Genomic DNA, 20,275 nt, shown 5'->3' with positions numbered 1-20,275 from the left:
CCAGCTACAGCTTTTCTTTTACCTGGCTCATGGCTGTGCTGCAGGGATAAGACTGGAAAAAAAAAACAAGTGACTGTTTTTCACCTCAAGTCTGCCTTCAGACCCATCTCATGCACCTCTGTTGCCAGATGACATCAGGCTTCTGAGGGTGAAACAATTTAAAATACAGAGCTTAAAATTATTGGTTCAAATAACTTCCTTAAAACAGCAACAACAACAGACTGAGGCTTTGGGAACTGATTTGAAAATGTCTATTATTGCACCTCTGGGGTCAAATGGTCTAAACTTGGAAAGCTTTAATAATTTGTCAGGGTTTGCTTTACAGTCATGGGGAATTTAAAAGACAGTGTGGCAAAAGCTGAACTGAAAATAAAGGCTCTGAACTTAAAGTTCTCCAGGACTCCAGCACTGCCTCTGCTCATGTAAAGCTCTGTGAGAGCCCTCACAAAGGTTGCAGCCTGATGAAACTTTTCACCTTCCTCAGCTTGGGTGAGTTTGGTCTGTCTGAAGGCAATGATGGCTCCAAACACAGACAATTTCCTTATCAGTGTGTGTAAATTGCATCATTCCTGTAACGAGGCTCTTCGTGGAGCTTGAGACTTGTCTTTTCTCATACACTTGTGATGTGAAACTTCTAAAACACCTATTAGTAAGGAAACAAAGGGAAGAAAAAAAGAAAGATCAACCTCAGAGATGTTGTGCCTGTGACAAAAAGAAAAGGAATCAAGAACATGTAAGTGAAAGTCTCACACTTAACATTTCCCACTTCATTTTTAATGTGTGCTTGTAACTTACTTTGTGCAGCCCTTTGGAGGACAATGCTGTTATTTAATCAGCAGGTTTACAGGTAATTTTGGAGGTGACTGTGTCACATTCCAAGGTTAACAATCCCCTCAGCTGGGAGAAGTCCCTGCTCCTCCAAAGGTGCCAGCCCTCTGTAATGTTGGAACACAGTTGCAGCCCCTGGGGGCTGGAAACTCATCCAGGATTCCTGTGCTGAGATTCCTTAGTACAGGAAAGGCTGTCGGGAGAGCTGCCTGGAGGAACTGGGGGACCCCACTGACCCCCTTTCTTGGTCTCTAAAATCTCCCCTTCTTCTCTACCCTCTGTGTTGGGAGGGGCTGCAGGAGGACCAGGTGACCTGAGGGTCCTTCCAACCTCCATTATTCACTGATTCCATGTAATGAGCTGGAATCGTTCCAAAGCCCGAATGGGAAAGGTGTGGGCAGGCTCCTGCTGGAATCCCAAATCCCTAATGAGAGCTACACACCAGTCCTGGTAGGCCACCCACCCCTCGAGGTCCTCCCAGCCTGGCAGAGCTCAGGGACCTGTTGCTGCCTGTTGAGGCTGATGAGATGTGCAGGGAATTAGGGAAGAACCGGGGATTTCAGCGGAGCTGTTTTGTCTGAGTCCTGGATTTTAGGGCACGGGTGGTGCCAGAGGTCCTTGGAGGGGTGGGATCCAGAGGAAAATCCCCCCTGGCACCCTCTTGGATGCAGCTGTGTAGACACAGGCACCGGAGGAAGCTCGTGGTCATCGTGGCAGGGCAGCTGCTCCTTCAGGGCGTGGCAGATCCTGGTGCCCATAAAATGGGATGAGGAAATGCAGTGTTTGGAGGCAGAACTAGCAGTGTGATGCCACAGCCCACCCTTAGCCTTAGTCCCTTCTCTTTCCCAAGCCCTGTTCCCTCGAGCACATCCTTCTGTGCAGGTGGTGAGGACCAAACTCCAGGAGACATGGAGTGCTGGTCTCAGACATCAGAGCAGTCCCGTGGCACAGGCAGCCTCCTTAAATGACCCTGCCCGAGTCCACCTTAAACATGCCCTCCCTCCCTGCAGTTTTCCTTCGGGATAATTAAGCATGCAGTAAGTTAAGAAGTGGAAAAACCCGAGGAAGCATCCATTTCACAGGTGGGTGCAGCTGTTTCCTCCCAGGGCCTGTTTCTCCTGCAGTTCTGTGCAAGCCCGTGCCTTGGCACAAATGCTCCTGGCCACGATGGTGACTCACAGTTGCATCTGAACAGCCAAATTTTGCAGTTAAGGGTCTCAGGAGGTCACCTGCTGTTACACCATGGCCTTGTTGCAGGGATATCCTTGGAAGTGTTGTTTGCCACTGCTCACCTGATCTGAAATGAGCATCCCCTGGGTTCAGTGTCTTTTCCTTGGGTGCCCTTGGCTGCATGCTCTGCTGCTGCAGACCTGGATTTTTGCATCCTGCCAAGATCAGGCTCCAAAGGGGGCATTTATTTTTTTTTTTTCCTAGAGGAGAATGTCTGCTTTTTCCTGGCCAGCTCTGTGTCTGAGCACTGGCTCTTTCCAAACTGGTGATGCCAAGACTGCTTTTATATATTTATTTCCTTTACAAGGACATCAGCAGCCACCTCACCCATCCCAAGTGTCACATCCCTTGATAGACTCCGATGTCACAATAAATCCTCAAATACAGCAGGGTGTTCCTCCCAGAGCTAATATAACTGTGGATTTCACAAGTGAACTCTGCAGCCAGGGACAAAATTTGTCCCCTCCCTGTCATCCTGTGGGCACAGCAGAGTGGCCTCAGGGCTGTGTATCTGGCATGCTGAGGGAATCCCAGCTCTGCTGGAGCCAGAGGGCGTTTCCCTGCAGTCAGGATTTCATCCCAGGGCTGTGCTGGAGTGAGGAGGGGTGGTTTTTCCTGCCCTTTCCATCCCTAGAGCAGGGAAGCCTTTGCACCCTGACTGGAGTTAGACAGGGTGTAGAACTGAGCCTTTGCTGAGCTCTGGTGCTGCATTTCTCTGACACTTCCTTCTGACAGTTGACAGCCACTGACGTGGTGACACAGCTGATACACAGGGAGGAACCCTCAGAAGGAATTTTAGGGCCACCAGCATGTCCTGGGGGTGACTGAGCTGCTCTGGGGCAGGGGACAGCTCGGAAGTCACTGCAGACTGGGTGAGGACAATCCCCTGGACTGGGAGAGCACAATTCTCTGTACCATGCTGCTTGTACCAGCTTTTTATTTTGGCTCCTGCAGGCAGGGAGAAATCCCACTGAGCCAAAGAAAACCCTGTGTGTGTGCTTGCCTTCATTTTATTCCTTGGCCTGACATGATTTTTTAGCAATTATCTAAATGTCTTCTATTTTAATTACTGTGAATCCAGGGAACGTGCTGGTTGGGCAGGATGAGTGAACCCAGAAGAACAACAAGGTGAATTAAACACCCACTATGCTTTGCTTGGGGGAGATTTTAAGCAGGGTTGACATCTTTATCCCTTCACTTGAGGCAGCTCAGGCAAAAGGAGGAGATGCAAACCGGTGCTAACCTGGGTGTTTCCTACCTTTGATCATTCTGAGGCACTCAACCTTCATGTTCTTCTTTTCCCTCTGGGTGTGTCCAGTGGGGTGAACAGCTCAGCTCCTCACATGAGGGGTAGCTTTGGTCGTCCCAGTGCCCTAGGAAAATCTTGGAAGTTGGGTGTAGGGAGCTCCCAAAATCCAGGGATCTCCAGCTGATGCTTCCTCTTCACATCCTACTGCTCCTGTACTCCAAGAGCTAAGGTGGCTTGAAGGATGAGTGGGACTGAGCTCAGTGTGTTTTACTGCTCTGGGAAGGTGGAAGCATTCAGGTGGATGATGATGAGTAGCTTGGAAAGGATGTTTTATAATCAAATTATTCTTTACTTCTGTTGTAGGTTGAAAACCCAATCAGCCATCAAAATGCTAGCTTGGTGCTGAATGTTCCCAACAAAACTCCTGACAGGTGGGTGAGCCTTAGGACTGTGATTGAACAGTTCATCCCAGGTCACACAGCAGGTTTGTGTTGAAGCACAGTTTGGAAGACCATGGTTCAAAGTGCAGCTGCTGCTTCTTATAGAATCATGGAATTGTTTGGGTATGAAGGGAACTTAAAGCCCATCCAGTTCCACCCCCTGCCATGGGCAGGGACACCTTCCACTAAGCCAGGTGGCTCCAAGCTCCATCCAACCCGGCCTTGGACACTTCCAGGGATCCAGGGGCAGCCACAGCTTCTCTGGGCAACCTGTGCCAGGGCCTCCCCACCCTCACAGGGAACAATTCCTTCCCAATATCCCATCTAACCCTGCCCTCTTTCCACTGAAGCCATTCCCCCTTGTCCTATCACTGGAGAAAGGGGAACGTCTTATTCTTGGACAAGGAGGGATGGATTGAGCCACACATCACACAGGGTGATGATCCTTCTAAAAAACCACAAATGTGTCATCTCCAGATGCCCTGGAGGGCTCAGGATTCAGCTGGGGTTTATATTCCTGCAGTGTGAGAGGATGAGGACGGAGGTGTGCAGCACTTCATCCCCGTCTTATTTACGAGCAGTGGGAGAATGTCCTGGGAAATGTGAGCAGCTAATTTTAGGTGACAACATAGTTCAGGGTGCCAAGCCCTCCAAGAGGGGAAGGAATGTATGCCCGGAGCTCCAAGCTGCCTGAGGGCACTGGGTGTTTGTGCCACCTCCAGAACATGAATGTGTGCAGACATAATCCTCTGCTGGGACACGGGCAGAGGTGGCTGTTATGGAAGTGATTGTGAAATCCCTCTTATGGAAGGGGAGAAGAAGGTGCATCTGGGGTGTTTTGCACTGTGCTAATGCTCTCCAGCCCTGAATCCCAAGTGCTAATTAGTTAAGAGTCGGAATTGTCAGTTTGGACACAGGGAGTGTGGAGGCTGATCTTGTTGCACAGGGACCTGACAGGACCTGGATGAAATTCAGGGCTTGATTCCCAGCTAAACTGCCCTACCCTTGGAGGTAGACAGGAAGGAGGCTGAATGTAAATGATGGCATGAATTAAAATTTAAATTGAGTTAAAGCAATTTAAATTAACGGCACGAAGCTGAGTCAGGGGAGGTTTAAGCTGCATATCAGGAAAAGGTTTTCCATCCAAAGGGTGGTTGAGCACTGGGAACAGGCTCCCCAGTGGTCACAGTACCAAGCCTGTCTGAGTTCAAGAAGCATTTGGACAATGCTTTCACAGACAGGGTGGGATTGTTGGGGTGTCTGTGCAGGGCCAGGAGTTGGAGTGGATGATCCTGGTGGGTCCCTTCTGGCTCAGATCTGTCACTCTATGATTTTATGACCTACTACACTCCCTCATTTTCTGCCCTGCTTCCCAGCACTGAGCTGGGATGTGCTGGGCTCTGTGGGACAGTGCCTGAGCTCCAGCCCCTGCTTTCTCCTGGCCCCAAATAAGTAGCAGACCTTGCACCACTTCTCCCCGGGAAAGCTCCCTGACTAAGGCACAGCTCCATCTTTCTCAGGCCACTCCACTTGCAGCACAGAGGCTTCTGTCCGGTACCCGAGCTGCTCTGTCCCACCCCCGGCCAGCGAGGGCTAAGAGTGCCCTCTGCTGCACTCCTCCTCCTCCTCCTCCTCCCACGGCAGCGCTCCGCCTCCTCTTTGGGAATAAACAAAACGACTCTTTAATACACCAAACAACTCTCTCATATTCCAAAGGTCTGTTGTGCTGGCTGTACACAAGCCTGGTGCTGGATTTCAGCAGCAAATAGAAAGGATATTGCCCCAAAGTAAAGATGTGTGAGATCCAGCATCAATCCCGAGGCACAAACAAAGCACTTCAGGGAAGTGCCGTCCTTAATCAAAAATTCTTCATCCTGGAGCTATTCGTTGTAAAACACACAGGAGTTTTACATGCAGGAGTTCCAGTGATGAAACTTTAATTTCTGGGAGCTGGAAGCACAAGCGATGCAGGGACAGAGGTGACACCCGACGGGTCCAAACTTCCCATCCCTCCCTCCTGCTCCACCGCTGAGCACCGCAAAGCTCTGGCTGTTCACCCCTCAGCTCCCGCAGCCAAACGGGAGCGGCTGCAGGCAGGGAAAGGGGGGCTCTGGCAGCAAAGCGGTGCCAGGATTCCTACTCCGGGAGCTGGAAAGAGGTAAAAATTAAAACCTAGCAATCCTGCTTTTGCTGGGGTTTGGTTCACCCCCCTGGCAGGTAACCAGGCTGCGGGCAGCAGTGGCAGCCCCGTAACCGCGGGGGCCGCAGGAATCCGCTCGCGTTCCCTGGAATTTGGGCAGTTTTTGCTGCACCCCTCTGGGCTCGGTCCCAGCCCGTCGCTCAGCGCGGGGCCCGCCCCCTCCAGAGGATATTTAAGGAGAAGCTGATGTGCGACTTGCTCCAAAGAGACGAGAAACTCCGAACGAGAGGGAGGGAGTCAGTCGGCAGCCTGGATCCCTTCCCAGCGCTCGGGATGTCTGGAAACTTGGGGACAGCGACCCGGACCCTGTTCCTGCTGCTCCTCGCCCCTGGCTGGGTACGTACAGCTCCGCCTGGGCTCTGCAGCTTCTTGCTTGGATGCATGAGAGGGCTTTGGGCTGGGAAACCCTTCCCACCTGCTCCCGAGTTTCCCAGGGAAGCTGGGCTGGGAGCAGAGCGACACAAAGGTGCCGTGTAATTAAACCAGGCTTGGAGCTGCCCCGTGTAATGCCAGTCATCCACGGATCTCGGAGCTCCTGGCACATGGGAATGGGTTTTGTTTCATCCCCCTCCTGGGAGTCAAAGGCCAGTCCTGGTTTACAAGGGGGAGAAGAGAACAGAGAGAGGGAAAGTCAGTCACTGAGTTTATGTCACTGCAAGGAATAACAGTCTCATATCCCAGTTCCTTACCATCCCCATCCTTCCCCAGCTGCCACTGAATCCACCCATGTGCTCCCAAAACCAGTGATCTCGAGGGGAAAATTAGACTGCAGAGTTTCCAGAGCAGGATTTGTGCCTGCTTTCCTGTTAACACAAGTGCTTGACAGAGCAGCTGATTCCTCTTAGGATGTTTGTGTGCTGTTCCCGTGCCAGGACTGGCAGGAAGGTCCCTGCAGTCATTAATGGCTCTAAATTGTTGGAAGTGCCTTTTGGATACATCAGGAAATCGGGTTCACAGAAGCACTTGCAGGGTTTGTTGTGCTGAGAGAGGCAATAAACTCCCGGTTGGTGAGGTCTGTTGGATGCTCCTGGCAGCACTTGGAGTGTGCCAGCCCCTCTCCTGCCAGGAATGTGCCCTGGGATATGATCTGAGGGTAACTGCTGCCATTCAGGTTGGCATCTTGGTTCTAGCACCAGCTCAGCTTTGGCAGCCTCATGTTTGTCATATAAACAATAACACTGAATCCCACTGCTGTGACCCTCAAATATCACTCTGAGATGTGTCATTTTCCCTAAACCTGCCTTAGAAATGAAACTTTTACCTCTGAGCTCTGAGCATTAGGTGGGACTCAATGACCACAAAGATCTTTTCCAGTCTAAATGAATCTGTGATTTATTTATTTTTTTGTGGATCAAGGTAGGAAATGAGAGCTGTTACTCCTGAATCTGCCTGTGGTGGTGCTCAGAGGTGAGAGTAGTTCCAGGATTTCTGGGAGTTATGTTTAGGCTCAGCCTGGGCAGGTCTCTGTGTCCCCACTGTCTGGGAATGGGATCACTGGTTCTTGTCTCCCCTAACAGGTTGTTGTACAAAGTGCTGCAACAGCCTTGGGAAGGTGCCTTGAGAGCCTGTGATAGAGGCAGAGCAGGGATTATCCACAGCTGTCCAGTGTTTGGAGGATGAATAGCTGTGTTTTGGCTGCTTTATCTACTGCTGGTCTTGGAGCATGAAGAGAACCAGTTGCATGTTTATTATCTCACCTCTACCTTGCAGCATTAACCCCTGGCTCAGTTCAGAACTCTCCTTTCCCAGCCCTCTGAGTGCAGTGATGAGCCCAAACAAACTTTAAAAGTCCTCTTTGGTTTGGCTCCCTGAGCTGGTTCCCTGGGCTCCCACGAACCTCGATCAGGAATGAGAAATCCCGAGGCTGCCACAGACCTGGTGAGACCTCATGTCCCCCAGCTTGTGCCCTCCTAAGGTGAGGAAGAGGTTTTATGTGAATATGAAGCAGGAAGAAGGTTCTCACTCCTTCTTACCCCCAGGTAGCTGGGTTTGGTGCTGGCAGTTGGGAGGGAGCTTGTTCTGGCTTGTCAGCTGGGATGGGACCCGGGAGTAAGAGGCAGGGGAATCTTCTATCCAAGTGTTGGCACTCCCACAGTGGCTTGGCCATCCCTCAGGAGTCCTGGGAGTCCCACAGCTTCTCACACAGTGTTTGTGATGGATGTAAGAGCTGCCAGCAAAGCCAGGAGCAGGGAGAGCTGATATTCCAGGCTTTAGAGCCTCCCTGACTCCACAGCCTTGATCCCTGAGACTGGTTGTGTTCTGCTGCTCTCAGAGTTCACAGAAGTGCTCTGCCAGCCTCAACAGAAACAAGGGCAAGGCTGTAGTGACCCTGAAATCAGGATCCTGCTCAGTGAAAGTAGAAGTGAGTTTTGGGGCAGCCCCTTCTGCAGAGGGAAGAAAATGAAGTGTTCCCTGAGTTGAATCCCTCTGGACCCAGGTCAGTGGCAGTTTATGTGGAAATGCTGGGCTCTGTGTTACATTTGGGTCTGCAGCAAAGCCCCTGATTCCAGTCCTGGCAGTTCCTGGGGACAGGCTGGGGAGTTCTTTGGGGCAGTCTTGGGGCAGTTTCCACGCTGTGTTGAAACAACTCCTAGAAGCAGTCCTTGGAAAGAATGCAGGTGGAAGGTGCTCCTTGCAAATCCAATGTAATCCACTGTTTAGCCTCTCTGAAGGAAAACTGAGTAACAGAGGACTCAGGAGGTTGGTTCAGTATTGACTTTGTCCCAGCTGTTCCCAGCTCCAGAGGTTCCCCTGGCCAGGCAGTTTTTCAGTTCTCAATGTCAGGGGGGTGTGAGCCAAACCCAATTCCAGCTCATTCCCTCCTCTCCTGGACCTGGGAGAGCAGCAGGAGTTATAAATAGCACAGGCTGACTTTGCTCTGCGATAAAACCAGCAAACAGGAGCTCCAACACCCTCTGGGTGCTGGAGGGAGGCACGTCCGAGCTGACTGGTGGGAATGTCTTGGAGCGTTGGAAAGAGCCCTGAAAACCAGGATGAGCTGGGGGTTTGAGCTGAGGGAAATGAGGCACAGCTGAGGTGGGTGCAGGGTCACCCAGCAGGTCTCTGACATGCCAGAGATCTGAATCCAGATGCTGTGCTCTGAAAGCAGAAGGTAAAACCAGGTGAGGTGGTTTGTGTGGGTGAGTTATCAAGGAAATCACCAGAGCCAGCGAGGATTAATGAGAGCAAGGAAGAGAACTCATAGAATCATGGAATGGTTTGGGCCGGCAGGGAACTGAAAAACCATCTTGTCCAACCCCCTGCCATGGGCAGGGACACCTTTCACTACCCCAGGTTGCTTCAAGCCCCGTCCAACCTGGCCTTGGACACTTCCAGGGATGAGTTTAATTCCACTGTGTTCTGTCATCCCGCAAGAGGTTGTTTTGGTTTGGATTTCAGCAGGAGAGCTATTTTGAGAGTGTTTTTTCTATGGCCTGTGGCTGACACTGCACTGGAAAATGCTTGTTGCCATTATTTTTTCTGAAGTGCATGGATTGCATCTCAACAGAGATCCCGTGTCAGCAGTGCTCTGCCTCTTGTGTGAGCTCACGTACCCCCCACCCACTCACCCGGGGCTGGATAACACATCCCTTGGCAGCCCCAGCAGTTGCCTACACGAAAAACAGTAGGGAAGATTTCTGTATTTTTAGTTCTTTTAATGCACTTCAGTGGTTGGGAATTGATCCCTGTGACGTGCCAGCTCCTGGCGAGCTGCTCCAGCACTGCCGGCTGGGAACAGCTGGGCTGCAGCAGGAGGGGCTTGGCTCCAAAATGCTCTGTGCTAGGAGGGATCCAGGAGAATTAGGCTGATTCCTGCTGAGCAGGGAGATTCTGGGAGGACTCAGCCCCTTGGAGCACCCTAGGGAATGGCTAGATTTGTGTCTGAGGAGGTTTGGATTGGATCTCAGGGAAAGGTTTTTCCCCCAGAGGGTGGTTGGCACTGACCAGGCTCCCCAGGGCAGTGGGCACAGCCCCAAGGCTGCCAGAGCTCCAGGAGGGTTTGGACAACGCTCTGAGGGACAGGGTGGGATTGTTGGGGTGTCTATGCAGGGCCAGGAGTTGGATTCCATAATCCCTGTGGGTCCCTTCCAACTCAGCATATTCTATGATTCTGTAATTCCATGACTTTGAGGGAAGGTTTAGCCCCCTCCCAGTCCTGCCCTGGGCTGTGCTGGGTGTTCCAGCCGTACAAAGCAGTTGGCACCTTCCTACCCCACATGAGATCAAGTCAGAGCAACAGTCAAAGCAGCTGGAAAAGTTTTCCTGCTGTTGTCGGTGACAAACACAATATCCAAGGAAGCTGTTTCCCAAGGGAGGGCTGGGTGGGATGTGACAAGTCCAAACAGAGCTGTAAAAAAAGAATGATTTATTCTCTGTCCTCTGTCCCAGGTGTGTGTCCCCCACCTCTTCCCAGCTTGGCTGCCCCTCTCCCAGGTTGCCAGTGGAGCTGTGAGGGGCTTGTCCAGTTGGGCACTTCCCTCTCCACCCAGATCACAGCAGGAGAGGATCCCAGAGTGTTTTGGTGGAATCATCCACGTGCAAAGGTCGTGTCAGCCCCGGGTGGGAGCTGAGCCATGTCCAGCAGTGCCTGAGCAGGTTGGAGTGGTGATGGAGCAGGGCAAGGGAGGACTTGAGTGGGCAGGAACAGAAAACCAGGCTGGAGCTGGCACTGAGGAGGTTTCAGAGGATCTTTAGGTGTGACTTCAGGGTGTCACATCTCCCAGATTTGGGCACATCCAGAGCTGAGCTGCTGTAGCTGCTCCAGGCAGATGAAGGACGAAGGTGGCACAGACTCAGTGATTGGGGTGTTGGACACATCCTGGGTTTTCTAGAGCAGGAAACCCCCCTTCAGCCATAGCCTGGTCTCTGTTTAGTGGCTGAAGTGGCATAAATCCACGGGTGGGTTTCAGGGGGTGGCCAGTGAAATGCTGCCAATGGGGGCAGCTCTGGAGTCCCAAAGTCCCAAGGAAGGTTGGTTATGCTGTGTTCCTTGGAAAGGGGAGAGGAGAGGGCACATCTCTGGGAATAACGAAGGAAGTGTGAGATCCAGGGGACAAAATGGGAACCTTTGGGTCAGTTTTTAGTGCTGCTCCAATCCCTCTGCCTGACTTTGGGCAAGTTCTGTACCTGTGCACGTCCTTTTCCAGCTCCAGCTGGGTCTGATTCTGCTGCTGCTGCAGAGGCTTTGATGTTTGTCCTGTGTAAGAGCTGGAATTGCTTGCTGTTAATAATTACCACTTTATTGCTTCCAGGGAGGCGGAGGGTGAGCTGTGCAGGGGACCCCGAGCTACTGCTTGTCCTGTTTGTTTTGGCTTTGCTTCCCAGAAGCATCTTTTTTTCCCCTGGAGCTCCAGAGGAATGAGGGATGAGAAAAGTCCTGTGAGTCCCTGGGCTCTCCCTCCTCTCTCTGGGGTGTCTGTGCTTGCGGCAGAGCCGTGTTTTCCCTTTCCCTGCCCGGACTCATCCTCTCCGTGGGTTTTTGCCCTCCAGGGAGAAGCACAGGCCTGCACCTTCCCGTGCCAGTGTCCCTCCCAGCCTCTGCAGTGCCCTGCTGGCACCAGCCACGTGTTGGATGCCTGTGGCTGCTGCAAGGTGTGTGCCAGGCAGCTGGGAGAGCTCTGCTCCCTGCACAGGCCCTGTGACCACCACAAGGGACTCTACTGCGACTTCTCCAAAATCCACAGAGGCAGCGGGATCTGCTTAGGTGAGACCTGCATGTTCTGTTCTTGGTGGTTTTCCGTGGCACCTCCCAGAACACCCAGCAGAATTCCCTGGGAGCCAACAAATCCACTGACACACACACACACAGCTCCTTCCCTCAGCTCCAAAGGTGTGAGTGGGGCTATGGGATCTCTCCTGTGTCCTGGGACACCCTTAGGACACATCCTCTATCCCCGTGGGTGAATATCAGCAACCTGGGCTCTTACTGAAAGGACTTTTTCCCGGAAAATCCCACCCCAAATCCCCCTGCCTTGCACTGGATATGGGTGTTCTGCACTTGGCTGCTCCCAAAGTGTGTTTCTGGCTGGAATGTGGGGGGGGGAAGAGCTGAACAGCTCCTTCACTACATTGTGTCTCTGTGGAACATGAGAATTCCTGAGCCAGGTAAACACAAAGGCAAGACACTGTTTTCTCTCCTGGTGCCTCTTTTCAGCCAGAAAAGAAAATTTTTTTTGATTTTATGTTTTTATTTGATGGTTCTTTTTAAAACAGGCAAAAATTACTTTGGTCAAGAGGAAAAAAACAAAAGCAAGTATTTCCTCAATCTCCTGTTCTTTGCTTGAAAACAAGGCTCCTCTGCCACATCTCTGCCAGGAGCTTCAGGCCCTTGTCCAAACAAATCTAACTTGTAGAAGCTGTTTTTTTTTTATTTTGAAAAGTTTATATAAGTTGTTTCATTTCCCTCACTCAGTTTTTTGGGATCTTTAGGAGCCATGGGAGCTCCTGGTACTTTCTGTAGGCATTGACCACCTGAGAGCTGAGGACTGAAGTTCAATAAGGTGAACGTAGGTGTGATAACACCCAGCAAGTGTGAGCTGCAGGCTGCATCATTCCCACTGGGAATGAGGGATGGGTTTGTGGAGGAAAGGCAGTGAAATCACGGGAATGATTTCCTCTCCAGTCTCCCCACAAAGCCTGGACATCCTTCTGATAAAGGTGCTTTGTGTTCACCGTGACATAACAGGTTTGATCCGCACATTTTGGAGTAAGAGTCCCAAATTCGTGCTGGGGAGGAAATCAGACTTGTTGACACAACTATCCTCCCTGCTTTTAAGTGAGAAATTAAGCTTTTCATGGCAAAACTCCCAGTGAACCCAGACCAGGATATCTCCCTGAAATGAACTGAGGATTTGAGCCGTAAGGTCCTCGGGTGATGTTTTTGTGGTGTCCACATGGATCTGTTGGAAGAGAGGGGATTTTGGAGGCAGGGAAGGAAGGTGGAGTGGTGAATCAGAGAAGGGGAAGGATCAATGTGACTTCCATTTGTCCAAGAAAGACAGATGTTCTGGGAGCAGAAGGGAGCTGAGGTGTTCCAGTGTCACGGGAAAGGCATCTCAGCTGGGACCAGCCCGAGGGCCATATCAGCAGAGAAGGGAAGGGAACCCTCAGAAGGAAAATTATTGTGTATTTGCTTAATGTTATCTCATTCCACACAATGCAGAGGAATCCTTCTCTTCCTGCAGAGACCTTGGAGTATCAGAAAGGTAGAGACAATCCTGTAGTAACTCTAGAGTAGGGTTCCTGCTGGTGGTAGAGTGGCCTGGGTGGGTGTTGGGACCTGGCAGAGGAGCTGGAGAGGCTCCTTGAGCCCTGACATACTCCCTGTGGAAAAGGGCAAAAGTCTCCTTGGCTGGAGCTGGTGTTTGGGGTCGGGCACTGCCAGGGAATAAAGAACCACCTCTCTCTGCGGGCGCCGTCGTTTCGGTGCCTTAATTGGATCAGGTCATTGGGAAAGGGAGGTCAGGGAGGGTAATGAAGGGCACTGAGTTTGGAAAACATAATCAACCCCTGGAGTGAGCTGCCATTCCTTGGGTGGGGAGGGAGGAGAGGGAACAGCACGATCCGTTCAGCGGGACGGGAGAGCACTCGGGCTGAAAAACAGGGAGAGAGGGTTTAAAAATAAGTCTGAATGGTTGCGTGGAGGGAGGGTGGATGGATGGCTTCCACTTTGGTGGAAAAAGTGAGGATTTTGAAGCTTCTGAGTTGGAGCACAGGAGTATTTTTATCCCAATGGCATTGAAAAGAGTTGCAAGTCGAGATCCAGCTCCGGTTTGGAACAGTCCGGAAGGATTCGTGTCCCCTCAAGGGATGGGATGGAAAGAGGCTCTCACTCCTTGTTTAGTCCAACCACTTTCTGTCTGACACAGTGTCCCCTGGGTGAGCAGGACTAAGGACTAAATAGATCAGGTTTCCTGGGAAGCCTCCACAAGCAGCCAAGAATCCTTCATTTTGGTAACTTCCCAATAGAGGTTTGCATGGGGTTTTTTGCAGGAAGCAGCAGCTGCTGAGAACTGTCCAAAATCAGGATTTCTGTCCCGTGAACAACTCTGAGATTTCAACATTTCATTTCAGGCTGATAGAAAAAAAAAATATAAAAAATACATCTAAATATCTATATATTTAAAAAAACCCTCAGTTTTTTTTTTCATTATTTATTTAGAATACTCATTTGGCCGTGTCAAAACTTTCTGCTTCCATTTTATCAAAATATTTCATCTTGATCTTTTATAGTGCCTAAAATAATCACCAGAGCAAAACACTTCCCGCTATGGACACTGTCCCACAAGTATTTTGGTTGAGCACAAAGGAAATCTTTGATATCAAAATGAAATACTTCAGCTGATTCCTATTGAAACCATTCCTGATCTCAATCAAATAAGAGATTTCTGCTGGAAAACTTCCACTGGGAAAGTTTCTGGCTAAGCCAGATATAAGAGCTGGGGAGCAGAGTGAAGGTTTTGCTGTTCTGTGTCAGATATTGTTGTGTGTTCCTTTTATGCCCAAGTTTTATTAGGAGGGAGGGAAAGACTGGTAGGAGGGCTGGAGACGAGAGACACGGAGATCAGAAGAGAGAGAACTAGAAAAAATTGGAGCTGGAAGGAAGAAGAGATTTGTGCATCACAGAGGGGGCAGAAAGGTCACCAGCCCAAAGTGTCATTTCCTTTGTAGGTGCCATCAGCCATGTGGGAACCAGCTGCTCTTGGGAGAACGTTGCCTTTTGGTCTGCCAGGAGTATTGAGGAGCAAAGCTGCTGCTCATGTGCCGTGTCAGGGATGTGACACCACTGACTGGGCACTGACTGGGGAAGGGGCTGTAAAGACAGTGTCACGCTTGGTAGCTCACCCAAATGGAGGAGAAATTTTTCTAGAGAGCTCTGGGAGGGTTGGCGGTTCCAAAAAATCGATGCCAGGAGCAGCCTTGAATCCAGGGAGGCAAATATTGCACAATCCAGCACCGAGATGGCAGAGCAGGGCAGGGTGGGCTCCGTCCCTCCTCGGCAGCCCCGTGCCCTCCTGAGGCAGAACTTCAGCCTGTCGCTCAGCTCCTCCTCCTCCTCTTCCCCTCACAGCTCATGAGGGTGCGACGTGTGACCTGCTGGGCAAGATCTACCTGAACGGGGAGAGCTTCCAGCCCACGTGCAAACTGCAGTGCATCTGCCTGGACGGCGCCGTCGGCTGCATCCCGCTCTGCTCCGACGACCTGCGCCTGCCGTCCCCCGACTGCCCCCACCCCCGCAGGGTCAGGGTCCACAACAAGTGCTGTGAGGAGTGGGTGTGTGAGGAGGGCAGCGACAACGACCTGGGCACGGCCATGGCGGGTGAGTGGGGGGGGGGAATAGGGGTGGATCCAAACTACCGGTGGACCGGGGCACGGGGAATGGGGCCGGGAGCTGTTTGTTGGGGAAGAGAAGTGGATCCAGACCACCCGTGGGTTGGGGTACGTGGGATCCCAGCTACCTGTGGAATTGTGGTGGGTGGGGTGGGGCCAGGAGCTGTTTGTTGGGGAAGAGAGATGGATCCAAACTGCTTGTGGGTTGGGGCACGTGAGACAGAGCTGGGAGCTGTTTCCTGGGGAAGAGAAGTGGATCCAAAGTACCTCTGAATTGGGGCTCATGGGATGGAGCCAGGAGCTGTTTGCTAGGGAATAAGGGTGGATCCAAACTACCTGTGGATTGGGGCTCATGGATGGGGCCAAGAGTTGTTTGCTACGGAATAAGGGTGGATCCAAACTATCTATGGATTGGGGCTCGTGGATGGGGCCAAGAGCTGTTTGCTGGGGAATAAGGGTGGATCCAAACTACCTGTGGATTGGGGCTCATGGATGGGGCCAAGAGCTGTTTGCTGGGGAATAGGAGAGGATCCAAACTACCTGTGCATTGGGTCATTGACTGGTTTGGAACTGGTCGTGGTTTTGTACACTGGCATGTGAGTACCAGAGCCGTTGATGGAAGAGCTCAGTGGTGTTGTGTGGACCCTGTGGTGTCACAGCAGAGCTGGCTGGAGCTGTGCTGTGGCAGGAAATGCTTCCCTGCATCCTCCCCCTGCTGAGAGGCCGAGCAGCTCACGGGATGGGCCAGACCTTTGCTGCTGTTCTTGCAGCGTTAGCCCAGGTTGGGAGCAGCCGTGGAGCTGCCACGCTTTGTCCCGAGCCCTGAGCCTCACCTTGTGTCTCTTCCCCATGGCTCAGTGTTCAGGGAGGACCCAGCCCAGAAGCCTGAGCTGAACAACCTGCAGGAGAACTGCCTGGTGCAGACCACGGCGTGGAGCGCGTGCTCCCGGAGCTGCGGGATGGGCGTCTCCACCCGCGTCACCAACGACAACCCCCAGTGCCGCCTGGAGAAGGAGACCCGGCTCTGCATGGTCCGGCCCTGCGACTTCCCCGTGGAGAAAACCAAGGTGGGGGCTTGGGGAGAGGGGGACGCAGCTCCCCAAATGCCAGGGGAGACCTTGGGAATGGTGCTGGCTCAGGGGCTTTGCTCTGTGGTTCCGCTGTCTCCGTGCCCCGTTGTGCAGCGACGGGGATGGAGCAGAGGCCTCGGTGCGTCTTTCCTATCTGTGTTAATCCATCCACTCTCTCCCCAGAAAGGGAAGAAGTGTGTGAGGACCCCAAGGCCACGCCAGAGCCTCCACTTTGAGTTCTCGGGGTGCACCAGCACCCGCTCGTACCGGCCGCGGTTCTGCGGGAGCTGCTCGGACGGGCGGTGCTGCACCCCCGACCTGACCAGCACCGCCGACGTGGAGTTCCGCTGCCCCGAGGGGGACTCCTTCCACAGGAAGATGATGTTCATCAAGGTGTGCTCCTGCCACTACGACTGCCCCCGGGACAACGACATCTTCCTGGCCACCTACCACAGGCGGATGATCGGGGACCACGTCAGGAGCGAGCGGCAATAGCCCTCCCCGGGCCGGATCCGAGGTGTCGGGAGGGATCTGAGGGGCTTTGGTGGCTGTGTCGCAGGACAATGCAGCCTCTGCCCCTCTGTGAGGGGCTGTGCTCTCCAGAGCAGCACTGTTCACACCAGTGGTCCCAGTGAGCTGAGGGCTGGGGGGGAACAGCCCCAGCTGCTCCAGCCCTCTGACCCCCACCCACGGTGCCGCAGAGGTCAGCGAAGGAACCGGACACAGGCTCGAGCTGCAAACTTGATCCCTGTTCCCACTGGCCAGAGGGGAGAGTGGATCAAAGCCATGTGGCTCCAGCCTGTCTCCAGCCCAGAGCACAGCGGGCACAGCTCCTGATTCAGACCCCAGGAGCTCCTCCAGCATGAACTGGGGGTGGGCCAGGCTGCCAGACCAAAACCTGTCCCCTGTGGGTGCTACTCTGGGCAGCTTTTAGTGCCTTGATGAGCATTTCACAGAACCATAGAATGGTTTGGGTTGGGAGGGACCTTAATGCTCATCTTGTTCTAAGCCCCTGCCAAGGGCAGGGACACCTTCCACTAGCCCAGGTTGCTCCAAGCCCCATCCAACCTGGCCTTGGACACTTCCAGGGATGGGGCAGCTGCAGCTTCTCTGGGCAACCTGTGCCAGGGCCTCCCCACCCTCACAGGGAGGAATTTCTTCCTGATCTCTTCAGAAATGGCTCTGGGGTGGGAGAGAGGCTGGACCCCACCAGCTCACACATCCACAGAGGGGCTGAAGCTGTGTTTTTGCTCCAGAGTCTTAGCTCTGGATGTTTGTGAGTAGGAGGAGCACTGTTCAGCTCAGGCCTCCCTGGGGAGTTTAAGGCACTGACAAGAAAAATTCTTGTATTTGTAAATGGAGCAAATCCCCTCTGGAGTTACTTAGACAGTGACACAGAGAGCTATTGGCACTGAGGTCTCCAGTAGGATTCCCACCTCGTCACAGCCCTGACAGAGTCTCTGCCATTAAAGACATCCCGCTGCCAGCCCATAGCTCCAGGAGAGGACACCAGCCCAGGAAGGTGCTGGGGGTGTGTCCAGCAGCAGTGCAGCCCCTGCAGCTCCACAGCTCCATGGAACTGCTGAGCTCTTGTGTGAAAACCTCTGCTGATCTTTAGCAGAGACATCCAGGCACAGCGCCTGAGCCTGTTCATCACATCCCATGTGCAAATCCCAATGAATTCCTGTTCCAGCAGGAGCAGCAGGCCCAAGGCTTCACCCCACTACATCTCCCCCCAGAGCAGAGCCTGATGCCAGGGGACAGTCCCAGCTGCCCCCAACTGCTGCCCTGAACCCCCAAACTCCCCTGACACACCAGCTCAGGGCCTGTGTCCCATCCCACTCCCTCTTCTTGCTCTCCCAGTCTGCAGCAGGTCCTGAGCCTTCAGCCTCCTGAATCGATTTGAACTGTAAATAATTTATCTGGTGTTGTTTATCTGTTTTTAAGGCCCTTGTACAGTTCCTGTATCCCATTGGCACAGCCCTGCTCGTGCCATTCCCTCTCTCTCAGCTTCTCTCCTGCTGTTCCCTCGGCTGCTGAGCCTCCAACCACGCTGAGGTTGCACTTTACTCAACGCTAATAAATATCTCTTTATTTTTTATATATTTTATACATTTATTTGTTTGTTTATATATTTATCTTTTATATCCCATGTGAGGCTCCTGCCTGGTTCCCCCTCCAGCCTTTCCCCAGTGCTCCCAGCCTGCAGGGACCAGTGCTGGGACCCTCTGCAGAGCTGATGGCTGGGTGTGGAGGGGATGGGGGTCCCAGAAGGTCCCTTTCCCCCCACCCAAATAGCAGCTGGGCTGGTGTTGGTGCCTCAGAGGCCCCACAAATCACAGCTCCTGCTTGGGGGGGGGGACAAGCAGAGCCCCTGCTCTGCCTGCTGAAGGACCCAGAAGTCCTTAATACCCGATTAAAAATAACCCCGGGAGCAGATGTGAGCAGAAGTCGGCGATAGCGGGGCCAGAACGCGAGGGGCTTTGCAGCGGCTTAACAGCTTAATGGATTCATCCCCCTCTCATCACATTAGCCAGGGGCTCCCTCCCCTCCCACCGGGGCGGGGGTGAGAGACTCTTCCTCCCCCCAAATCTTCCTCCTCCCCGGGGAAGGCTTAGGGCTCCCAGGGAGGGGCAGGGGATGGGGGGACGAGCCCCCATTGCACTTGAGCTGCGGGGTGTTGAGGCTCCGAGCCCGGGGCAGGATCCATCCCGTGGCTCTCCGGGGGCTGGAAAGGCCCTGGTGGAGGCAGAGGGGGGGACACGCGGTGACGGACACACGGCGACAGTCGCTGCCGGTGTCCCCAGGGCGGTGGCCATTAGGTGGCACCAGGGACCGTCCCCAGGGGGACACCCTGACCCGGCGCAAGGTGCGATGGGGCGCAGGGCCTTGGCTGGCCCTGGGGGGGCTGGGGGTGACCCTGGGGCAGCACCCACCCGCTCCAGCCCAGCCCCGGCATCCAGTGCCATCGCAGGGCCAGGACAGCAGAGCGGGCCGGGACTGGGACCGCATTCTAGCCCGCCGCCCCCTCCATGGCTGTCCCGGTCCCGCAGGAGCCGCTGTCCCCCTTTATCTCCGCAGTCGCCGCCTGCGCGGCCCCGATAGCCCGGGTGTGGCCCCGGGGATGGGGCTGGGTTCGGGGCACCTCAGGGACCCCGAAGCCCTTTATCAGTGCCGGCCACGCCGCAGCCGCTCGGGGAGGGCGCAGGACGGGGAACCCCCGGCTGGCCCGGCCCCCGCGGGGAAGGGGTTTCCCTAAGAAAAGTTAAGAAAGTGGGTGAAAACGAGCAAAAAAAAAAAAATCCCCCAAGGCACCGATCCTTTGTTTTTTTTGGGGGGGGGGGTATTGGGGCTTTCCCAGCCCAGCCCGGGGTCCCCCCGCGGCCCGTGGGGATCCCCGCGGGGGCTCCTTCTCCTTATATGGGCCGGTGACGTCACGGGGGGCGCTGGGAGGGTGGGGATCCCTGGCCACGCCCCTTCACCTGCGGGCCCCGCCTACTGCAGCGGCGCGCGGGCGGCCACGCCCCTCCCCGGCGCGCGCTTGACGGGCGGCGACGGCAGCCAATGGGCGCGCCCGCCCTCGCGGTGGGGCGGGGCCGGCGCGGTGACGTCAGAGGGGGCGGGGCCGGCGGTGCAGGTGGAGGCAGCGCGGAGCGGAGCGGCCCCGGTGAGTGGGGAGGGGACGGGGGGACATGGGGGGATTTGGGGGTCCCTGGGGGGATCAGGACGGTTGTGGGGTGCTGGAGGGATATAGGCGGGTCTGGGGGGGCTGTAGGGGTCAAGCAAGTTTTGGGGTGCGGGGGGTGTGGGGGTCTTGGGGAGCTCTGAGAGGGGGGTACAGGGGTCAGGCTGGTTACGGGGGATTTGGGGGTCCCTGGAGGAGCCCGTGGTAAGTCAGTCTGGTCGTGGGGTGCGGCGTCATAGGAGG

General features: G+C 53.9%; 1 protein-coding gene across 1 annotated transcript; it reads left to right on the top strand.

The window, feature by feature from the left end:
- The first annotated feature begins 2,499 nt into the window (after positions 1-2,499).
- LOC116798080 (CCN family member 2-like) lies at positions 2,500-18,457 on the top strand. Its single transcript, XM_032710192.1, has 8 exons — positions 2,500-2,930; positions 3,140-3,186; positions 3,671-3,738; positions 5,464-6,283; positions 11,438-11,651; positions 15,018-15,266; positions 16,136-16,344; positions 16,531-18,457. The coding sequence occupies exons 4-8, from the start codon at positions 6,134-6,136 to the stop codon at positions 16,840-16,842; spliced, it is 1,134 nt and encodes a 377-aa protein (XP_032566083.1). The 5' UTR covers positions 2,500-2,930; positions 3,140-3,186; positions 3,671-3,738; positions 5,464-6,133; the 3' UTR covers positions 16,843-18,457.
- Positions 18,458-20,275: the final 1,818 nt, after the last annotated feature.

Source organism: Chiroxiphia lanceolata, chromosome 24, assembly GCF_009829145.1.
Source record: "Chiroxiphia lanceolata isolate bChiLan1 chromosome 24, bChiLan1.pri, whole genome shotgun sequence".
NCBI classification, from domain to species: domain Eukaryota; kingdom Metazoa; phylum Chordata; class Aves; order Passeriformes; family Pipridae; genus Chiroxiphia; species Chiroxiphia lanceolata.
This window is presented reverse-complemented; position numbering and strand designations above follow the sequence as displayed.